We start from the raw sequence: 24,302 nt of genomic DNA, 5'->3' as shown, positions 1-24,302 counted from the left end.
AAAACAGATACATGTGTCATTATCACAGTTGCATGGATAGCTGCAGTCCTTTCACAGAAGTTATACTGGATTAAAACATCTATCAACCACAAATACCAGTACAGAAAGTGAACGTAACAAAGGTTCCATGCAATGCAGCCGGTCTTCAGCACCCCTAAATCTCTCACTTATGAGACACATCACTTGCATTCCACCCATATCAGAGACTACAGCATCCCCCATCTAGACCTCACATACCTGAGCATCAGGTTCATCAACTGCAACCCCTCCCCTTTCAGAAACCGCTCCCGGTTGGAGCTCAACATCAGGCAGGAACAGAGGGCATCAAACAGGTTCTCCATCATCTCTTGCTCTTCCGCTGTGCTGGGGTTATGCCGTTTAAATACCTGCAGACCACAAGAGCAGATGGAAGGGCTACTGAAGACATTTCACAAATCAGCTACTTTGCACAGAATGACCACTCAGAAGATGTCAATAACCCACTACTACCTCCAAGAATTTAGAGTGTGCACTGGCTTAGTGAAGAACATTTCTACTTGGTATGGGAACTCTGGATCTAAAACAGGAACAGTGCTTTCTAGAGGCACCCTTTACAATCCAATTTAGCAGCAGACTACATTAGACCAAATACTGGAGGTCCACATACACATTGAACATTAAAAGTCCATTCCAATATCTCTAAAAATATTATTTACTATAGATAACTATCAAATGCGCTTTAGTAAAAAGAAAGACGTCTAGGTACAAAATGATCCTTCTCTTAATGCCCTGGGGAACAGGAGGGCCACCAACCAGATTCGCCCAATGTTTCTTCTTCAAATTCCTGCATGTTCAACTTCTAATTTTACAGATAATCCATAAATCAGATAGTAAAAAGCCATGCCACAAAAAATGCTTAAACTCGCTACTGAAAACATGCAGCCAAGGAAGCCCCTCTCTTTCCAAAGACAAGATGATGCAGTTGTCACATGCCACCATATAAACTTGTACAAAAGGGTAAACAAGAAAAAAAGAGGACAATTTATGAATGGTTTCGAATTTTTATTCTTTGTCACCATGGATTCACCTCTGGTGCATAACCGGGCAATCTCGAAGCCAGTGTTCTATGAAAAGAATCTGTGAAATTGTTAGCAGAACTCCTAAAAACTGAAAAAAAACTGAAACGAAATAACATGAACCCTTAAGAGACAAAAGGGATCTGCTCAAAATCACTCAAATGTTTGACGGGTGTATTGATGCCTGCTAGACATTACAACACCAGCAACATAAGAACGAAAAATACCCTTTTGTGGGTTTCAGAGTGTTGCAGAACTAAGACTACCAATTCATGTCTTGCTTGACATAAAGGCTGCTGACATTTCTACCTGGTAAGGCACTTTTGGATTTAGAACAGGGACAGTGATTTCTAGAGGCACCCTTTATAACCCAATTTAGCAGCAGACTTCACTGGGGCAAAACAAGAGAGCGGGTCCTCGGGAAGGTCAGTTACACACAGTTCTGTAGAGAAAGGGACTTGCTTCTGTTTTGAATGATTGGAATTCTGCCTCTTTGCTTTGTATACATGCTGTATTAAGAAAAAACACAAACATGATGTCTGCAGGAGTCCTCAGACGAAACTGCAGAGTCCACCTGCAGAGCTAAACTCCAAACTGCCTCTGGCATTCAAGAGCAGCCTGGTGGGCTGAAAGAACAACCAAAAGAGTGGTAAACAATTTTGGTCTAGTACTAATTTCCTGTTGACCACAACTTATACAAACGAACTTCTCGAGGGGGGAGCAAACAGAAACGAATGCATTGTTACCTTCATATTGTACAAAACCGCCTAGGGTCTACATTTAGTTAGGTGGGTTTCTGCCAATGTAATTGACCCCTACGGTGCAGGGTATAGAGTATCAGTAAGGCCAGATCAAATTGTATCATCCAAGGGACCATTATCAACCCTCTTGTATGATATGATAGTGCTAATATTCTTTATCATGGAATAACAAAGAAATTACAGTTAATTACAGAAGTTGTGATATACAGCAGTCCCCCTGGCAGCATGGGACAGGTCAGTGGTGCCTGTGTGACAGGTCAGTGGTGCATAGAAGGCAAGAGTAACAAACAAATGTGGGTGTCTGATGCAAAATGCTCGCTAAAATCAGATCCAGTATTCTCGCTAAATGAAATGCAGTAAAACCAGACATTTTGTACCCTTGAGCCTGTTCAGAATTGGGAGTCTTGCTCAGACTCCATATCATTTAGATTAAATGCTTAAGCGAATGTTTAACCCTATCCATTAGGCTCTAGGCTGTTCACACAGCTTACAATCAAGAATAATCTTCTCAGTCCATATTTTAATCCCCCTATTCCAAGCATAGGGCTATGCACTATAGTCAGGCAAATGTCAGAAAGTTGTGGAGAGAGGATTTATTATGAAGAGCGTGTGTGCTAGAAAAATGCACACACACTCTTTTATGTCGCGTACTTGGGTCCCATCGTGAGAGGAAGGACACCCTTTACGTTGTTAAAGAGACAGCGTGCCCATCTTAAGAGGAACGTAATGTGATTCCTCCCCCACGATCCTCCCGCATCTTGGTATTGAATAACAGATATTTATTGATACCAAATCATTTTATCAAACTGGAAGGATGAAAGGCTGAGGTGACATGCCAAACATGTGACAATGATGCCAAGCAAAGATTCGAAGAGTGGGTGAATTACTCCACTGAGTCATCGGGCTCGAATAATTATTTTCTTAATCAATCATTTGCAAGCTTCCGTGAGGACTGCCAGTTCTTCAGGCAGGTTAAAAATGACAACCGGCACTATTCAAAAGTGAGATTCCCTTATCTTTACAACCTGTCATGCTTGATTGATGGTAGCCAACATTCTACCTAGTGAGGCATAGTTTGATGTTTAATGATCCAGTCATGCAGCTCACTGGAACAAAAAATAATACATTTGTTTTCAGAGAAAGGTGGAAAAGCATTATTCTAAGTGCCACATTTGATTTTGATGTACTATTCTAATGTTAAAATGAATTTGTCCCAGCATAACATGGTTCTTCGTACACAATCTAAATGTTAAACTAGAAAACGTGGCTTACCTGGGAGCATCAGTCTGAGCTGTAGTGCTGTAGGTTCATATGTTGTGCACACTTGACACCTAATGTTGGGCTCGGAACGTTATAAACCTACCTGGAGGCAACTGTGTGTGGAGATGCAGAGGACGAAGGGATGCGTACTGGAGAAGGGACATCGAATTAGCACAAATACAGGAGGAAAGTGTGACAGTGCCACACGCCTTTCCTTGTGCTTGCAACGAGGGGAGATGGGCAGGACCTGTGTTCATCATTAGCACTACAAGCTGCACGAAGACTGATACAGGTAAATAACGTTTTTGTTCGCAGCGAATACTTCTGAAAACCACGAGCCGTGCATAGACGGACTAGCAGTAACCTTATCACTTATGTACCTGCCACAGAAGCAGATGATGACTGGAATAAAGGAAAGTGCAGTCTGTCCGATGCATGTATTGGCTTTTGTGAATATCCACAGAGTAATCTGTCAATATGTGGCTAGTAGTCCAAGTAGGTGACATACAAATGTCTCCTAGTGGGATATTACCAAAGAAACATATTGTCTCTTTTTTACATAAGAGATTTGCTCCAGGAATGCGCAATTTGGCTTTGGCATTACAGAACCCAATACATCTAACGACTCACCTTGCCAAGCTTCCCTCTGGGATGGAATATCATAGGTCAGGTTGTGCTCAATAACAAAAGGTTGTTCGGTTTGCCTGCTGGACTAAGTACGCTCCACACAGGACAGAACACAGTATGTCTTCACACAGCTAAAGTATGCAGCCCTCCATTTGCTGGCCAATGTGGCTGAGAAAAAGGAATGGCACTCAATAGACCAAATGACTAAAACAAACTTAACCCACACAATAATGTTGATAGGTGTGGCAGGTTAGTGAAGAGGTGGGTGGGCAGGAGACTGCAGACCTGGCATGAACAATGCAGAAGTCGGCAGTGATAAAGCACTGCAGGAACCTGGAGTGAGCTAGAAAGATGAAAGGTGTGCTCCTTTAAACATACGGCCCCAGTACAATCCTCAATGTTCAGTGCAGTTAAAAAAGCTAATTACATTCCACACCTTTTGTGAGCCCTAAAATATAATCACCCCTTGCATGTCAGCTTAAGGGAGGGGGGGGGAAAGAGGTGGGGCAATGCAAAAGGTGAAGCATTGTACATGCCTTGAATCTTATACCAGCCCATAATAACCCCATCCTCCTGCACATCCCTGAACCATACCTACTCCATAAAGCTGCCCTTCTCTGTATCCTAAAAAAACATTAGTAGTTCACCAACACCTTCCACACCACAGTAAATGGTTCTCTCTATTTTAGGAGAAAGATGTCCCCTTGTCCATACTCCAAGTAGACTCACCTCCGCCCTGTAAGGCACAATATATTTCGATTTTTTTGGAGGTAAAACATTTTTCATTTTATTGTTTCAGTACACAACTTCAACAACTATTCTGCTGTATACGTTTCTGACACAAAATTTTTACTGCAAACTGCAAAATCAGGGTTAGTGGGAGGGAGTAAAAAAAATCATTGTAACCGATGGTTTCACTTAAGTCTTCAAGAGCGCAAAGGCCAAAGCAAAAGAGTGCTTCTAGGTTTTCGCAGCTGGGTCTGAGACCCTAGTTCCAAGATACACTGATTTATAAAAATAGGTGTGACGACAATCAAACACTTGTTTCCAGGCTTTCACCAACAAGGCCTGCCATATTAAGCAGGGTTAGCACTTCATTTCTGTAGTAAAGTGGTCTCATTTTCAGAGGGTAATTTTTCATACGCCTGCTCCATAGCAGGTGAACTTTTCGAGGAATACCAGCTGGGAGTCATGCATACTAAGACACCACTGCTGCTTCAGCACGCCCGTCTCATGCAGACCCACCCTCTCAGCATATCTGTCTTCTGCCCACTCACCTCTACTAATTAAAAAATGTCCAGGAGGATGCCGCCCTCAGACAGGCAGGAGCGCGCTACTCACCGATAACTGCTGAAGCAGCACGTCAATACCATCCAGCTCCCCAAGCAGCTCCCGCGTCTCTGTCACAACACAGAAAAAAACCAGGGTGCAAGACTCTGCATCACTTGAACATGGATATATCAAGGCTGGCAATCAATACAGCATGACAGAGTTCAGAGGCTTGGAAGGAGAGAAAATATATTTTGTGAGCATCCAAGCAGTGACAACGGTGAGATTGCTAAGAATAGTACGTGGAAGGTGGAAAGTGAGCTGAAAATAGCAAGAGAGACGAAGAAAGAAAGTGTGTTGAAGAAAGAGGAGGAACAAAACAAGTGAATAGGGCAAGCAGAAATAAGAAGGGTGGTGTCGTGGGAGTTAGCAAAGACAGTGACAACGAGAAAATAATGTGTAGTGAGACGGAAACCACAAGAGCTAGAAGGAAAACGTGAACAAGAGAGGTGGAGAAGACTGAAGGAGTCAGAGAACTAAGAAAGCAGGGAGAATGAGCTAGACATAAAAATAAGTAAGAGGTTAAAATCAGGAACCAAAGGCAAGCAGAAGCGTTGATAGAAAAGACTGAAGCAAATACAGGCTGTCAAAGAGACAACTACTACAGATAAGGGGACAGCATCACGAAGGCAGCAGAGGCAGGGAGCCACAGTTACAAAGCAAGTAAATGAAGAATCCAGATCGCGAACTCGGGAAGATGATAATAGGTCATTTACATAGAGTTTTTAGTAAAGCACTTTATGTATTTATATACAGTCTGTGGTGGGAGGCTAGTGGATAAAGGAAGCCAGAGATAAAGGAAAAGAAAAAAGGGGAAAGATAAGTAGGAAAAGTGAGGAAAGGACGCAAATAGGAGAGAACTGCAAGTCAAAAAATGAGAGAACTATACAGAGAAAACAAGACAAGAAAGGTATAGAAATAAAGTGGGTTATAAGAAGAAGCCACAGGGTAAGCTAATAGAGAGAAAACAAGAGGAGAAAGAAAATAAGAAAAAAAACGGAGCAGAATGGAGAAAGTAAAAAAAAAAAAACAGCCCACAGGAAGAAAAGTGTGTGATAGGAGGGAACCAGAGGAAACAGCAATAACCGGGAATGGAAAAAGAAAACACAAGCAGTCAATGAGAAAAAACAAATGGGAGTAATTAACCATGAGAATTTGAAATTAACAATAGTGAAAGCTACTGGGAAACAGTGACTGAAAAGAAGAAGCAGAAGAAAAGGGAATGACAGCTAAAAACCGTGGAGCGTTGGAAAAACCTACGGATAAGAACAGAGCATAATGGGGTGGGTGTGAATCACAAAGCAATAACCATCATTGGTGGAAAGCATGTAGAAGAACTGGTGGAACTAAAGACAAAGCAAACAGAAGACGCGTAACAACTACAGACAGAAACACTGAGCTAAGTTAAGGAAGCAGTGTTCACGAGACCGAGAGGGAGGGAGGCACATGCATAGACTAGGCCATATGGAGAATGCAATAGCAATAAGGGAACATGGTAGGTATTGGGTCTAGAAAAAGAGGCAAAACCTAGAAGTGGGCAGCAGTGAGGAGTCATAGGGAGACAGCAAATAACGGAGGGGCAAAAAGGTTGTGAAAGTAGATAAATGGATAAAGCGAGTGAAGGGCGGAGAAAGACAACTAAAAAGATTGAGCCAGAGGGGAAAGGAGCGTAGAAAATGGACTAGAGGGGAAACATAACAGAGGGAGTATGAAGGAGAAAGGTTGTATGCTAGGAGCTGAGTGAAGAGACGTCTAAGGATACGATGCAAGCAAAGACAGAAATCAATCGAGAAAACAGGTGGAGTTATTAAGAGAAAATAAGTTAAGGGCATGAAGAGAGGAGCGAGAGTGGATCTGGCAGTCAGATATTTAAAAGACAAAGAAAAAAGGAAAGAAGGATTCCGAATCGGAAAGATCAGACTGTGAGCTTGATGGAGAAAACAAGCGAAGGCAGGGAAAAGCAAACAGAGGAAGAAAGCTTAAAGTGGAAAAGCTGAACGAAAGGTGAAGAAAAACGACAACGGGGGCAGGGGCCAGAGTGGGAATGGAGCTAGGGAGCCAGCTGAGAAGTTGAAAGAAGAAAGGAAGCCGAAGAATGGTGAGCAGAAAAAGGGTGTCGGCGTAACCGAAGTGTAAAGAGAGGGAGCCATACAGAAAAAACTGAGAAAATAGGAGGTAAAGGGAGAAAGTAAAGGACAAGAGGTTCAGAAGTGTAACTGAAGGCAGAGGGTGAACAGGTCAATGAAGGGAGAAAGCAAGCCAATAAAATAAAGTGCATAGAAATTCTGTGCAAGAAAGCAGTGAAAGTTTGAAGAAGATACTAAATGTGGGTGTAGTTAAATAAGGAATGCGAGTGGCAGCATAAATGGGGAAACCGATAAGGGAATGAGGCCGCCCTAACAAAGAAATGACATACTAGCCAGAAATATACAGCCGGAGGTGGAAGATGAAGCGAGGAAACCACAAAGTGAAAGGAGGCACCAGCAACACTCCAAAGGAGGACGTGGGTAACATTAGATAACTAGCAAGCGACATCCAAAGGCGTTAATGAAGTAGAGGGAAGAGGCAAATGAAGTGTTTAAGAGATAATTGCATCTCCCTGAGCCAAGATTGTTCAATTTTCAGCGACCCCTCCCCTTTCTGACATCAACTAGAATGCTTGTGGCTGGCAGTACATCCAGACACCTATTTGTTTCAGAAACTAAGAGACTTCATTTGTTTCTATCTGTAATAAACGTCGGAGGCTCAGTCAGAAGAAAGCTCCTATTAACATGCCGAAATTATTGTTTATCACAAGTGAAATTATTTTTCACTGTAATCAAACCAGCGCACATAAAATGGTGACTTTAAACCCATTTTAAAATTGAAACAACAAAATCATATGTATTGCACTTCGAGGTGGTAGTTAAATACAAGTTTCGAATGAAGATACCTTATCAAAATGAGTAAAAAGTACTAAATCTTCTTAGAGATTAAAAAAACTATACAACCCATTTTGTGGTGGCTTATGAAACTACAACAAACCTTGCAGTAGTCGTTTTCAAATACAACTTTGTGTGAGTTCCTGCAGTGCCAGGACACCCACTCCTACCTACGACATTGCACGGAAATGTCTTGCAAATGCGATGAGACAAAAATTTAACAAATTGGACTAGGAAAGCGAATATCATAATACGTGAAAAGGGAACACTCAGAAACTCGGGCCTTTTTACAACCTAAAGTGTCTGGATTAATCTGGTGGCTTCGGGATTGTTTACCATTACATTATGTAACCCACAGTTATTTATATCAAGAAGGGTTTTTGGAAATCTTTACAATTTGATTTCTACACTTCCTACCAATCTTATGAAAATTACATTTAAATTACGTTTGCTCAGTTGATTATCAATCATACATGCACCCTACAGATTACAGATTTACGACCATAGAGTGGCTACGAGGTAAAGGCAAGAAGTGGAAAACTGCAGAAAGATTATAAAGCAAATTAATACTTTTATTCTTGAGTGTTTTTAGTAAGGTTTGCAAAATTAAGAATCAAACAAAAGACTCACTACAAAGTGGGTGTCAACATGTAAACGCATTGTAGTTAACTAAATCAAAAGGACAGACATTATAGCTTTCACCTTGTTAGTTTAGTTGTCATAAGGACAGAAGCACAGATACTGCATACTTGACAGTAATTTCTAACAGTCCGAGGATGATGGCTTCCCTCATTGTACACAGAGGGAGATCTAGATTCCTTGCATTGCTGTTTGATGGACTGCAGCGCCCACTAAAAGCCTAAGCTGAGATGCAGGTCTGTAGAGGACTGTCACTCGGTGTATAAGCTTTACGGTCGAGGGCAGATGGAGGCTTCATATAGTATCCCAACCAGATTAAAACGATTTGCAAGAATCTGTGAAATTTCAAAGCACAAAAATGAATATCCACAAAAAAAATGAGCTATAGTGTGAGAACACCTGGAAAAGTCCTGCTGTGGAACACAGAGACAGCCTCTAGAGAAGCAAATGCTCATAGGACTGTCTTTTGAGGTACATTTTTCTCAATGGTCATAATACTGCCGCGTGTTGACGGGATTCTGTCCAAAGTTGCTAAGAACTTCCTCCAGCATTACTTGAACTTCATCACACTGCCATTGCTTTCATCACTTCTACAATGTAAATCTTGATTCTACGACCATAGTCCTAAAGACCTGTTAGACCATGAAGAAAATAACTATAATTGGTTGGGAATTTCTTAATTTTACTACTTTTTATATTTGAACAGTTACTAGATAATACATTCTTAGTATTTATAGAACACTCCTTTTTTAAATATTTCTTTGTCTCTTTTTTCTATTGTGCACTGTGATTTTTTGCATCACTTAATCACGTCTTACAGGCTTATACCGCTAGTTAGGCCAAACCTCCAAAAGTAATGAAATAGTCTCTGACTAACCCATGTGAATAGCTGAGGCCTGTTGTACTGGAATCTCGGCTAAATCATTTTGGGCATTTATTGGCTCTCACTTCTATCTGGTTAGAGATTTGCTCCCACAGTGGAAAAATCAAATGGAGAAAGTGAGAGGACTGATGGAACCACACAAATAATGAATAAAAAGCTCACAGTCCGAGAAAGTAGAAAAACGGGACAAAAATGGAAAGTGGGCAGTGTTAGGTATCAAGGGGATAACAAAAGCAGAGTTTTGGAGGAGCAGTAGCATGACAGAGTAAGACAGGGAAAGGAGAGTGGCGACCAGAGAATGAAAGGAAATACCTGGCAGGAGACACTGAAAACTACGAAATAAGGAAGTAACAAAAAAAGGAAAGACAGTAAATGGAGGGAGTTATAGCAGAGAACACTGGAATCAGCAGCTTTGCAAAACCTAGTCAACCTCCGTTTGGTGCTCACCATCATTGTTCTGCAGAAGGATGGCCAGGATTTCACTACAGTACAACTTGTTGGCATCAAAGGGCATCTTTGCCTGATGGAGAAACATTGTAAAGAATAGACTTTGGATATATGGAAACATTTATACTAAGCTTCCATGCATGAGACAATACTGTGTGTCACACTGAATCGTACACTAATGAACAGATTTATCAAGGTGCATCCTTCCTTCACTAGACACAGTCAGATACTATCAACAGAGGAATATCTATGATAAAACCATTCTAGTCAAGCAGAAAACTCTTCTCAGCAGCAGCCATTCCACAGCGCTATACATTTCTTTGCACCACGCAGTGTTCACACAATGATGATTAGATGTTGTATTTTTACAGTTCTTCTAGACAAAATGGAGCAATTTAGGGCTCTTATAGATTCCCTACACTACATAAATGACCCAATTAATTCACTGACTCCCTCCTTCGTGTGCCCTATGCTGGCCATTAAATTGATTCATAGGATCCATTGAAAAACCCCAATTGACTCTAAGGAAACCTATGTAATAGCACAAGGACAAAGCGAACAAATGATAAGGGCAATTTGCAGAGCAGTTTTAAAGCACAATTGTAAATACAGAGCTTGGCACATGCATGATGATTTCATACCCTTAAGTTCATCAAACTGTTTAGTATCTGGCTCAATATTCTGCAAACAGTCCACTGACCACTCCCAGTATTTGCCTTATCCGTCAGTATTATAACAGTAAGTACTCACCTTTAACCGCTTAAGGAGCCATTGCATGAGACCCTGCTGAGCGGCTTCTGTGCACATTTCTGGACGGAACTCAGTCATGTTTTCAATAATTGCTGGGGGGATAAGAAGAGATCAGTGATATACTAAATGATTAGAGAGTCATACAGACAGGTTACCTTTGTTTGCCAAGAAGGAAAAGCACTCACATTCATAAGGACTAATAGTGAAGAAAAGAAATTCTAAATGATCACTGCATAGAGAGAGAGGAAGTACGGGTATCTTGTCACTCACTGTAAGGCAAAGTAAAGTTATATTTTTACATGCGGTCAAAAAGATATAATGGTCAAAAGTGTTCTTCACACTGACTGCCATGTAGGGAGCTCCAACTACTAACAGTCATCTTCTCAAAGCTTTTAGTGGAGAGGTATCAGAAGGCTTGTCCCAAATGTTGTACAGAAAGAACTGTCTCAGACCTGACCCTAATACAAATGTCAAAGGGAGAAGAACAAAATCATGATTTGTAATGTCACAGATTAAACTGAATGGATTAATAACCAGTCTTCAACAACTTTTGGGAAGGCACAGGAATATGGATATGTTCTCAATGGTTGGCTGGCAAGTCATGTCCTCTTAGAACAGCGAGAGATGTGCCATTTACCAAATGACAGAGAAAGGGGGGAAGGATACATGTTTAAATAACCAAACTTTTCTGCATTTGGTTGAGGGTGGTATAATTGGAAGCAAATTGAATCTTGGAAAGCTGTTCTATAGTCCTCAGCCACTGCTCCTTAACAGACATCTAGAGAGGACTTTTGAGACCCCTACACGAAGGCTGCCAAAGGGAACGCCAGTGACCAAACACAGGGGACCTGGAGGAAAACAGTTTAACAAAAGGGGCACATGCCCTTCCAAAATCCATTGCAGATTTACAAACAGAGATTGCTGAAAATACAAGTTTGACTGAATTGGTGGTGAGAAACATTGGGAAATAAACTGAAAGGCATGAGTGACTGTGTGCCAGCTTTGGAAATACTACAGAGACTGGAAAAGGGAGAATTAGCTCTCTAGAAGTATCCTTAGAGGCATTCACAACTGAGATGAACAACCTAACAAGAAGTGAGCAATGGCAGCCATATTTAAAGTTGAGACAAACATTTAAACACTGGAGGACCAGAGTAGAGGCACCAAGATATGAGTGATTGGGTTCCCAGTGGAGATCACATCAGGCTCCCTACAGGAATGAATGGAATACGTTTTCTGCTACAACCCTAGAGAACTCTACCATAGGATTTGGATGATCTACAGACTCCCCTCAAGGCCCTAAAAAATTTAATTTAGTGTGGTGAGGGGGAGCAGTGATGGCAGTGGTAACATCACATGACCACAGAGATCTGATCTTGGGAGTAGGCACAGTGGGGAAAAGTAATGGAGGATGAAAATACAGTATCTCAATATGAGCCCAGTAACTTTGAGAAGGAAAAGAGTTGAGGAGCTTCAAGGAGTTGACGGTGGCAAAGAAGCCTACAACATCAGTAAGCTTTCTAATTAAACTCAGGACTGAGCATGACAGGAAGAGATGTGAGTTTAGTCAAGAGGCGTCTGCCAAGTCACTTTGGAGGTGCTGCAAATGGACATGGGAAGCAGCTGAGGTAGGGTTACAGAAACTGAGCTCTGAGGTAGGTCCGGGTTGGGATATGGGATGTTGTCAAACAAAAAGGAGGGCCAAAGAGGTCTTCACTGTGGTGAGGGAAGGGCAGAAAGACTACAGGGGTCATTATGAGTTGGGCGGATGGCTTTTACCTTCCGTCAAACTTCTGACGGGGCACCTTACCAAGAGTGTTATGGACACCATCAACCTCTTCTTTCACAGCCTCATCCAGCCGCTCCAGATTCTGCACCAGGAGGGCTACAACCTGCCCATCAACCTAAAAGAACAGAAAATAGAAGGAAGGAAGTTAATGACTATAAATTAGATCACTTTTCCTGTTACAGACACTTCTCTTTATACAGATCTAAAACCGTGCTCCTTCCTTGATGTGTAAGGCAATCGAGGAGAGGAGAGGAGAGGAGAGAGGAGAAAAGAAGAGAAGAGACAACCGCAGGGGGAGGCCTCAAGGCCCCTGTGGTCCTATCTGGGTCTCCATGTCCTGCGGGAGCTGGCATTGCTCACACAATTAGGGAGCTGCTTGAAATAGTAGCACCCTTCCTGTGGGACAATGTTTTCATCTGTTTCCCTGCACAGATATTTGTGTGCAGGACAACAGATGAAAACTCCACTTTCTGCTAGAGTAAGCTCCTTTGACAGCTCACCCTGTCAGAAAGCGGACTTTGTTCACTTTTGCTTGGTGGGAGCTGTTATTTCCCACTAGGCAAAAGCACACAGCTATGTCCAAGGGTTGGGCACCCCTGACATAGGAGGAGGACGTTGTCCAAAGGGGTGGCGAGCCACAGGGCCATTAATGGCTACACAGGTGAGGGGGGAGGGGGTTCTGCGAGGCCCCCCCTCCAACGTAATCTAGCCCTGAGGCGGAGGTGGTCCCCGAGAATCAGGTGTCCACATTGGGCAACCTTCATTCTTTTATTGTATCCATGGGGTGGTGGTGATCCCTTAGGCTGCAAGGGCCCCAGCTCTCATCCCATTCAATTTCTTGAAAGCCCTGGTGAGTTGGGGGTCCAGAGGGCTGCGGGAGGCCAGAATCAGGGCTAAGGGGTCTGGGGTGGTTCTACCCTGGCCCCTTGTCTTATTTTTTTATCTTTATTTCTGGGACTCGGCTGAAGCAGAGTCCCAAGATGGCTTACAACACTTTCTGGTTGAAGTGTGAGCAGCCAATCAGAGCTCTGCATTTCCCCACACAAGGTTGTCAATACTCACAAAGTCATCGCAGCCAGAGATATACAAACCTGGATTTCCTTTAATATCTCAAAAACTACTGAACGGATTTACACCAAATAACTGAAAGCGTAATCAGCTACCTTTTTGCCAACTTTGGTGTAATTCCATCCAGTTTCGGGCTGTAGTCATGTTTGAAACTCCTATGGGAATTAGGTAACTTTTTATTGGGAACATTTTATGAAGGTTCGTCAAACGGTGCCAAACGTATATGCAAGTCAAAAAATGCTTTTTCTAAGGAAACATGGTCCTACTATAACTACCTACTGGTGACCACCATTAGGATATATATATATAATAATGTTACTTAACCAGTAGACATCTGTTCATGGTATGTAGCGCTGTAGATTCACATGCTTTGCATAAGCCTTCCATCTAATGTTGGGCTCAGAGTGTTACAAGTTATTTTTCTTCGAAGAAGGTTTCCAAGTCACGGGATCGAGTGACTCATCAACTCAGTGATTAATACATACACATATACACATACATACATACATATATACACATGCATACATAAATATACACACACATACATATACACATTCATACATATATATACACACACACACACATACGTACACACATACACACACACATATATATACGTACACACATACATACACACACCACACATATATACATACATATATATATATACACACACCACACATATATATATACACACACCACACATATACATACATATATACACACACACACCACACATATACATACATATATACACACACCACACATATACATACATATATACACACACCACACATATACATACATATATACACACACCACATATACATACCCACACCACACATATACATACCCACACCACACATATACATACACACACCACACATATACATACACACACCACACATATACATACACACACCACACATACACACATCCTAGTGGTGGTCACAACTAGGTAGCTATAGGTAGGATTACATTTCTATACAAAAAGCATAAAATTTTTTACTAGCCTATATCTTTGGCACCGCTTGACGAATCTTCAAGAAACTTGCCAAAAAAATTTGCCAATTCCCTGAGCTGCTACCTGGAAAGTTTCAGGGTGATCCGTCCAGGGGGAGCCGAGAAAAAAAGGGGGTCCCAAAACACATCTTCCCCATTCATTTTTCCATAGGGATTTTGAACAGTGAAAGCTCGAAAACTAGTTAACGGAATTACACCAATTTTGGCAGAAAGGTATGTCCTGGTCCAGAATGAGTGCTTTTTGTTTTGGTGTAATTCCGTTCAGTAGTTTTTGAGAAATTAAGGGGAAAACAAATGTGTATATCTAGGGACGCGAAGGATTCGCAACCCCTAATGATCTCATGCTGAGGGCTCCCTAGTGGTCCCAGATAGCCCGTAAAGATCTTTTTAATAAGAATTAAATGAACTAAAAATAAAAATAAAAAAAAAGTAGGAGCCACCGTGGAGCCCTTAAGTACTCCCCCAGCAGTCCCTACTTTTTTAATATATTTTTTTCACTACAAAGCCCACAAAGGGCTAAAAAATAAATAAAAAAAAAACCCATAGCTCAGTGTGAAGGTTGCACACCTTCACACTGAGCTATTGGGGTTTGAGTCCAGCTGGACTCTTTTTCATTTTTTTTTTTTTTTTTTTAACAATTAAAAATATTTGTACTTTTTAAAATATATTAAAGACATTTTTTGTGACATCTAACAAAAATCTCTAAGTATATGAGATATTAAAGCCTAAAAAACTCTCTCACACTTTCTTTCTGTCTTTCAATCAATTTCTCACACACCCACTTACACACTTTGCACCCACTCACAGACCCACTTAATCATGCACCAACTCACAGACCAATTGACACCCTCATGCAGCCACTCTGAGACCCGCGCACAAAATGACGCACCCACTAAAGCACTGGTGTACGCACTCTCACACCCAGACAATCTGACAGCCACTCTCACCCCCAGATACACCCTCTCACATCTATTCTCACACCCAGAGAGGCTGCGGCTAACTCCTGCTGCACACAGCAAAACGGCTATGCACAACGTGGGTTTGGGTGGTTGGGGTGAGTTGGCTGCAGGCCAGGTCTTGAGGGCAACCTCCTCTGAGCATGGGAGAAGGATGTGCACGGTTGGCTGCTTATAGGGGCTGTGGCTAACCACTGCTGCGTACGGCCAAAGGCCATGCGCTGCAGTGGGTGGATTAACATAGTAATTAAAATTACTATACGTTAAAAAACCATAGAAATTCACTGAAAAAAAAAAACAAAGGTTGGAGGGACGTTATAGTTAGGTTGTGAATTTAATCATACAAAACCATAGAAATTCATCAGTCATCATCAGTCAAGAGTGATGCAATATGTGAGGTCATAAGCAGCACATTACAGGAATGCCAGTTATAGTTAGCTGAGGTACCTGTAACTGCTGAATTTCTATGGTTTTGTACGAGTAAATTCAGAACCTAACTATAACGTCTATGTTACCTTTTTTTCAGTGAATATATATATATATATATATATATTCAAAGAAACTGGTGCATTGTAATCACACACCAAGGGCTGCACATCATCCAAAACCAGCTCGTAAAATAATCAAAAAACACTTTTAAATAATTTAATCGGCTGCTTATTTAATGAAAAAGATTTGTATGCAGGTAAATAAGAACCTGCAAAAGTTGGTACATAAGCACAAAAAGGAAATCAATAATGTGCCCACCATACAAAAAACACACGCTGTCCCCACCAAATGTCTACGCGTTTCGGCCGAAGCCTTCAACAGGACATCTCTGTCATACATACATATACACACACAACAGAGATTCCTCAAGAGAGGATATAAGTATTGGGATGTAAAACAAGGGGAAAAATAGAGCAAGATCTATGACACACACACAGATGCTGATGAATAGTCAGAATTCAGTGAAAGAGGAGGATGAAACAACCATCAGACTGATTCTGACTTGTAGCAAAGAAATTAATAAAATTCTAAACATTTTAAACAAACATTGGACTGTGATAAAAAAAGATCCAGATATTGGTAAACTCATAGGGATGCGACCAGATGTGACATTTGGAACAGCACCCTCATTGAGAGACTATTTGGTAAAGAGCCACTTTAAGTTGACAACATGAGAAAACTGGCTACAAGAAAGAAACAAAGGATTTACACGCTGCAACAAATGCAAGGTCTATCGCATTGGCATCAATAAAAAGGACTTTTTGGACTTCAAAGGAAGAAGTATACCCATAGAAGAGAAGATAACATGTGACACCTCATTTGATGTGTATGTTATAGAGTGTTTATGTGGCTTACGATATGTGGGTAGTAAAATATGCCCTCTAAAACAACGGATATTGGAACATATAAGGGCAGTACAAAACGGAGATAGGAGGTATGCCCTAACAAAGCACCTACAGTGCCATGATGGGGCAGACTGGCAACACATGCGATATTATGGAGATACCTATGTGAAAAAACATGAAAGAGGAGGTGATAAGATACTGCAACTGAGACGTTTGGAGTCCAAATGATAATCAAACTCAAGACTAAGGTGCCATATGGACTCAACAGGGACGAGGACATGTACAGTCATTTATAACAACCTCGTAAATAAGGGTTGGGAGAAACTGCTAAAGACTGAAGTATACAGATCCGGTGGTTTAAGTACAGAGTACAGAGAGATGTGGATGACTCAAATAGAATGCAATGTCTATGTTAGAAAGGAAATGTGTATGATCCATGTAATGTCACCAATCACATATTGGTTGAAAGGGTAAGCCATCTCGTAAAGAAATCTAATACAAGATCATGGCCATTGAAAAACTTCTGGGTATGTCTCCATGGGATAAGAGGTCTGACTACGAGTTTGGAAGAATATACTTATATATTGGATTGAATAACACATAAGATTATTAGTTAATTAAAACCATAAAACTTTTCTTTCTGCATAAAAGTTTAACAGAACAATATTAGTGCAATAAGGCATTTACAGATCTTAATGAAAAAAAATATATATATATACATATATATATATATATATATATATATACATATATATATAAAATTGCATTCCACTTTAAAACATTTTTTTTTTTTTTTTTTCTTTAAAAATAACTTACCAATGCTATATGACATTAATATTGATAGGGCAACAAAACAAACTTAGTATAGATAAGGCAAATATAGCTTTAAAAGGTCCTGTGTTTAAATGAAATCATATATGAAAATGTTCTTCCACATTGAAATGTAGAAGAGAATAGAAATAGACCAATTAGACTTTTTTTAAAAAATTGGACAAATTGAGAAGAGAACTTCTGTTGATTATGTTTGCCCCTACTTAAGTCTAATTGTTAGTACCAGACTTTATTACCAACCTGCTCAGCAACCCGAATCAACTACCTCAAAGCCTTCCTTTCTTTTAAATATTCCAAGTGGGCTATAGGGATTTTGCTATTGTTTCTACCCTCCCGATGGCTTGGTTATTTCGAGAGGCTGAGATTTTGAGAGAGAAAATTTCCAAAAATGTAACCAGCCTAATGTTCAATATTGTGTTTCGGGGGTTAATTAATGCTTGTCTGCAGGATCTAATTCTTAAGCTGTTTAGTTCTTTTTTCAGCAAGAGTCTCCTTTCAACCGCCAACGCTGGACACATGCAGACCACATGCACAAAGTTTTCTTCTGCTAGATGACAGAGACTGCACTCCTGGGGGCCTACTTGCCGCTCCTTCTTCCATTTTGGCAAGAGGTCTAGTGTTGGGACTTCACCCAGCCTAAGTTTGATAAAGGAATGCTTTATTTTCCGTGAGTAGGAGCCAGCCATAAGTAGTGATTCTTTAAACATTTTGTATGAGTTAAGGATCAACCAACTATGCTCCCTTTTGGTCAGTAAGTCCCTATTTTCTAGCCAGCTCTGTAATTGGTTCCTTTATTCACAACTTTATTGAATGCAGTGATGGGTAGAGACCGATCCCATACCTCGTCTAAGTTCAAAAGACTCTTACTTTTTTCTAGATGCCCTATGTAGTTGCCGTTCCCTCTTTCTAGGATAGACTAAGGACCCTTTTAATGCACGACTCAGTTTGTAGCAGCATTTAATCTATGCCGCGGGTCGGGCTAATGACTGTTTGACCAGCATGAATTCCAGTCCGACCTGGGCTGGCGAGGCCCGCCCGGGGAGCCGAAAAACGCGCTTATAGGTCTTTATCAGAAGCTTATCTAGTAGACCTACTTCCATCCCCCTCATTATTTCGGTCGCATAGGTGACAGTTGGAAGTAGTTTCGCTCTCATTACGTCTGTTAATGCGTTCAGAGCCTGACCGCAGGTTGAATTGGCTAGCTTACAAAAGGCGTAAGTGAGGGCCTGCGTCTTACTTTTTATTGCTTCTTTTTGTGGCGAGTAATTACCTCTGGCGTCCACCACAAATCCTAGGTATCTATATGATGTTACTTCCTCTAGGGTTTTCCCATTCATATGCCATTTACTTCAGCTGGTTGGCCTGCGGTTTAAGATAATCATTTTAGACTTTTTATGATTGATTTCTAAATCATTAGATCCTGAGTATTCTTCTAATGCCTTTAACAATTTCTGCATGCCTATTCTGGAATTGCTGATTAGTAGTAGGTCGTCTGCATATAGCAGATTGGAAATTTGTTGACCGCACAGTGAGGGAGAGTGGGAGGAATGACCATTTAACTTAGTGGGGAGATCTGCTATGTACAGGTTGAACAGTGTTGGGGCCAATACACAGCCTTGCTCCACTCCCACTGTTGTTTTGACTGCACTGGATAGGTGAGAGCCTTCCCCCAATTTCACCTTCACCCAAGTATCAGAGAATATCATTTTGATGGCGTTTAAAATAAAATGTGGCAGCCCCCACAGCAGTAATTTAGCCCACAATTTACCGCGGAAGACACAGTCAAAAGCAGCTTTAAAGTCCACAAAACATAAATAGGTTGGAAGCTTTTGCTCTATTTATGATTAAACCTAGCCCCATAAGGTTTATTAATGTTCCTTGGTGCTTAGTGAAGCCGGTTTGGTTAAGGGGTAAAACGTCATTATCTGTGATCCAGGCTTCCAGGTGAGTTAGCACACAGCAGGAAAAGTACTTGAGGTCAACGTCTAAAAGGCTGATTAGTTTGTAGTTACTTGGGGAGAGCACGCTCCCACCCTTATATATGGGTGGATTATTGAGCCTTTCCAAGATGCCGGGACGTTGCCTGTTGTGAGCAACTCGTTGAACATTGCAGCCAGGAAATTGGCCCACCTTTCCGTTTCTTGTTTAAATAATGGTTGGGGTAAGCCATTAGGGCCGGGGGCGCAGTCCGTTCGTGACTTTCCGATTATTTTTAACAGTTCTGCTGCCGTGAATTTCAAAGGATCAGGGATATTGGATTCCCAGCCAATCTTATGCCCCTGCATTTGAGGGGCAGTTCTTTTAGATGGGACTTTAAATGGGATACCCATACTTCCTCTGCTATATTGGCATTATTGCATGCTTTTGCGCCATTGTCTATTGTGTTGATGATTTTCCAAAATCTTTTGGAGTCTGAGGTTTTGATCGCGAAATGTAGTTTGGCCCACAGGGCCTCCTGTTGGCCTTTTTTAAAGGTCCATAGAACCATTTTGTACCATTTCCTTTGCTCTCTCAACGCGGTCAATATTGATCCGTTATCTGGACTTTTACGCAGTGACCTTAACAGTTTACCTACCACTGCTTTCCTTTTATGCACTGACAGCGGAAAGAGTGAACTTAGGAGGTGTTTCAATGGTGCTCCCTTTCTCGTGTTTAAGGAATCTTTTTTTACGAGGTCGGTGGCAAAAGACTCCCATACTGTTATCAGCTTTGCCCCCACTTGTGGGCATTGACTCTAGCTTTTGTAGGGCCTCATCTGTCTGGCTTTCAATGGTGTCAGAGGACCATTTGAGTCGCTTTAGGTTTTCAGTGCCCAATGTCCCGGATAGGAATACCGTTTCTCCGGATTTTGTCGTGATGCACAGATCCTGAATACCTGTGGCTTATGATCACTTTCCGTGCGGTCCATGATGGTAAAGGTGTTTACTAACTTATACAGAGCAGGGGACACCAGGGTGTAATCTGGATAGGAGACCGATTTCCCGGAGAATCTTGTCCATGCTGGTGGAATATCGGGGCACTTCCGTCCGTTTAGCACGAAGAGGCCTACTGATTCACAGGTGCGTATAAAACTCTCCCCTATTTTATCTTTCCTGCATTTGTTTGGGATGGTTTGGCTGGGCATTCTTGCCACTGTTTGAATGTGGTCCTCACTGGGGTTGCGGAATAAGCCAAGATTGAAATCGCCCGACATTAGCCAGAATGACGATTTTACTGTGCTTTTTATCCTTAACAGTTGCGTTAGCAATTTGTTTGCTTCAATGTTTTTTTTTTTGGGGGATTGATGTATATGTTAACCAGAATCAATGGTTCCTGTGTAGTTTTCCCCAACTGTCCATCCAGAGTAATTGAAAGGGTTGGTCTACCTCCTTATGCTCAGATTTTCACCAAAAGGCTCATACTAATGTAGGTGGCTAGACCTCCCTTAGGCCTTTCGGGCCTATTGGTTTTTGTTTCTGGGCTAAGATATTCCAAGAATCCGATTATCAGTATTGTTTCCATTGCCCAGGATTCCTGTAGGAGTAAAATGTCTAAGGTACTGAAAAAATTAATTACTGCAGGATCTTCCAGTTTTGCCTGTAGGCCACCGACGTTCCAAGAGCAAATGGATAATATGCCGTATGCGGGTTGATCCTTACCTATTAAATTTTTGCCCATCAGTCTTGGTGGTAAATTTGTCGCTTCCCATTCCCTTTCCGCATATATTTGTTGACCCAAAACCACTCTTTCCTTCCCTTCTTCTCTCCATATTTGGACTGTCAGCGGGTGCTTAGGTGGGCATTTCTCACTGGACTTTTCTTCAATGGGCTTGCTGGCTTGATGTACTCCTTTCAAAACTGACCATGTACCTTTGGGATTTCCCAGGGATTGTGAGGCTAGCAGCGGAGTTGGATAGCGCTCTTCTTTGTAGATGGTCACCTCAATGCCCCAGGCTTTCAATAGGTCCTTTCTTTTCATGATCCGCTTTGGCATATCTGGTGAAGAGAAGATGGTGAGTGTTGGGTCCATGTGTTGGTTGCCTCTTGCTTGGATGAATTTTATTGCTGCAAGATCCTCTGAGGCTACAGACTGAAGATCCGGTAGGGCTTTTATGATTCTTAGAACAGAAGAGCGATTGAGAATATCTGTGGGGGACCTGGAGGTGTATTCTGGGATCCACAATAACTGGCGAGTGAACTCCTGGGCATTCGTATCCGATATAAGTGGCTGGTGTTGCTCTATATGCAGGTTTTGTTCCCTATATCCGTCTTCCCACTGACCAATAACGGGCTTGTGTCCCTTGCTGCCCACAGTGGCCCATGTTAGTTGGGGGTGCAGCGCAGGCGTGATGGCTTTTGGTTTTATACTCTGGTGGCTCCTTGTGGGGCTTGGTCTAAAGTTCGTTGTGGAGCCAATTTCTGCCGTTGGCCTCTGGGGGGACATTGTTGACTGGGTGTTGTCTGCTGAGCCATGGATTGTTATCACATCTTCTATTGTATTGGAGCTTGTACTTATGTGGGCAGTAATGTCTTTATAATACCCTCCATTTGACGTTGCATGGTCTTTTGGTGATTCATTTAGGCTGGTATCAGTGCTTTTTATGGCAGCTGGATGATGTAATTGTGCGGACTTCCTTGCCTGCTTTCGTTCACTTTTTGAAAGGATCTGGGTTGTGGGAGGCTCAGGGTTTCCGGTCTTATTGATGAACTGTAGCTGAGGACGATTCTCCATAGGTTCCATACTAGCACTTGCTAGTTGACGACTGTCAGCCGATTTTCTCTCCTTGGTTGTGGTTGATGTAACAGGTGCTAGAGAGGAATCGGGCTGCTGCTCCTCTTGTTTCAGCTCCCTCGGAGTAGATTTTAGCTTGGTGGCAAGTGGTTTAGTGCAAGTATCTTCAGCCTTCCGGGTGGAGCAGATTTCTTGAAGTATTCCCTCTAGGATTTGCGGTAGTTGGGATATCTTTTCTACTACCTCCTTACAGCAACAAATAGTAAAATCATTAGAGTGACTGACTTGCACCCTTGTTATAAGTGCGTTTAATTTTTTCCAATTTATTGTCAAACCCAGAGACTTACTGCCAGGGTATTTAGCAGGTCGACTTGAATGTCCATTTTATTTGAGTGAAATTGAAGCCACAAGACCGTTGCTTGCATTGAATTTAGGATTCCGCCCTGTATTTCTTCTGACCTGACTGCCACTTGGGCTGGTGTTTTTAAGTCGGGCTCTTGGTTACTACTTAATAATACTTTGTTGTTATTTTGTGTGGGACTTTCTGTACGGCTGTCCCTGTTTCTGCCTTTGCTGATCTGCTTGTGAGGACCTGTTCCTTACCCCAGAGGTCCTGTTCTTTTTTTTCACCTTCGTACGATGGAAATGAGTGGAGTTTCGGGCTTTGGCAGAATGGGTCACCATCCTGAGATTCTTGTTCTAAATGTTCTGCGATTGCTACCAGTTCTGAGTCCAGGATGGGTAGCTTGGCTGGACTAGAAGTCCATTGGTACTTAGAGGCATCTAGTGATTTACTGCATATGATTGAGTTTCGCCTAAGATTGTAGTGGGGTCCTGGTGTGGGAGTGGGTGGTATCGCGTCTTTATGGTCAGTACGTGATGCGGCTATTTTCATGGGCTGATTTTTTCTAATCACTACTGTTGGCGATAGGGGGACGGGGGAGGTGAATTAATTCTGAGTTTCTTTTCATTGCTTCCTTGCTGTTGCCGGTCTTGGCTGGATAAGGTTATTTCCCCAAAACTTGTTTGGGTTTGAGCCAGGGAGTCGATCCTTTTTCTGGCGGCGTAGGCACCAGCTGTAGTGAAGTAATCGGTTATCTTGTGAAGCTTGGGGGAGACTGTGGGCTCTGGAGCCCCCCTCCGGCAGGGTCACTGATTTCCAAAAGCCAGGCTCTTCCCAGATCATTTCTTCCATACTGGCATTATGGTCACCTCCCCTGCATGTGCCAATTGTTAGATTATGCCTCCTGGGTGGGAGGGGGAGATCCTTTTCGCTGCTTGTTCTCCTTTTTGGGGTTGCTTCGTCCAGAGTCGGATCTCCTTTCCTTTTTCTTTTTCCTTGTTTTGCAGGACGATTGATAGTACTGCCTCGTGTTTTGCCTGATCTCATGGTCGGTGGATTTTTGCTGCCTTAGAGCGGGGCGATTTGGGCGGGCTGTCTAAGCAGGGGAGATAGGTCTTATTGTGCCTTTTTGTGCCTTTTACTGTTTTTATTTTTCCAAGAAGAAACGTTAACGTCTTAGTGTGCAGTGGAAGTACCCCTGGGGTACTTGGAGCTTTTGAGGGCCTGCGCAGAGCCCGGAATTACCAGTCCGTGTTGGTCCTTTCCTGTTCCTGCCTGTGGAAGCCCTGGGAAGGATGCAGGGGTGAAGGGTGGAAGGTGGAGCAGGGGCAGGGGCAGGGGAGGGGGGTGCTCCACGGGCTGGCAGCGGGACCTGGGCTACCTCCCTTTCCTTGCCTTGTTGCCCTTCCTGCCCCCCTTTGACCATTGACAAACTTCTGGGTATGTCTCCATGGGATAAGAGGTCTGACTACGAGTTTGGAAGAATATACTTATATAATATATGATGACACAGGGACTACATATCCCGGTAAAATTGATGAGATAAAAAAGATAAAGAATTGGACCCAAATGCATC

General features: G+C 42.1%; 1 protein-coding gene across 1 annotated transcript in view; it reads right to left on the bottom strand.

Annotated features, from left to right (window-relative positions):
• CTNNBL1 (catenin beta like 1) overlaps window positions 1–24,302 on the bottom strand; it is a 451,247-nt gene that overhangs the window by 214,283 nt on the left and 212,662 nt on the right. Inside the window, exons 6-10 of the mRNA XM_069243733.1 lie at window positions 12,483–12,576; window positions 10,673–10,764; window positions 9,923–9,995; window positions 5,045–5,103; window positions 238–386 (exon numbers count right to left, since the gene is read on the bottom strand). Of these exons, the coding sequence (XP_069099834.1) occupies window positions 238–386; window positions 5,045–5,103; window positions 9,923–9,995; window positions 10,673–10,764; window positions 12,483–12,576 (467 nt within the window). The remainder of the gene's footprint in view (window positions 1–237; window positions 387–5,044; window positions 5,104–9,922; window positions 9,996–10,672; window positions 10,765–12,482; window positions 12,577–24,302) is intronic.

The sequence above is a fragment of the Pleurodeles waltl genome, chromosome 7 (assembly GCF_031143425.1).
Source record: "Pleurodeles waltl isolate 20211129_DDA chromosome 7, aPleWal1.hap1.20221129, whole genome shotgun sequence".
Taxonomy (NCBI): Eukaryota; Metazoa; Chordata; class Amphibia; order Caudata; family Salamandridae; genus Pleurodeles; species Pleurodeles waltl.
The sequence above is the reverse complement of the archived record's forward strand: the minus strand, read 5'-3'. Positions and strand labels throughout refer to the sequence as shown.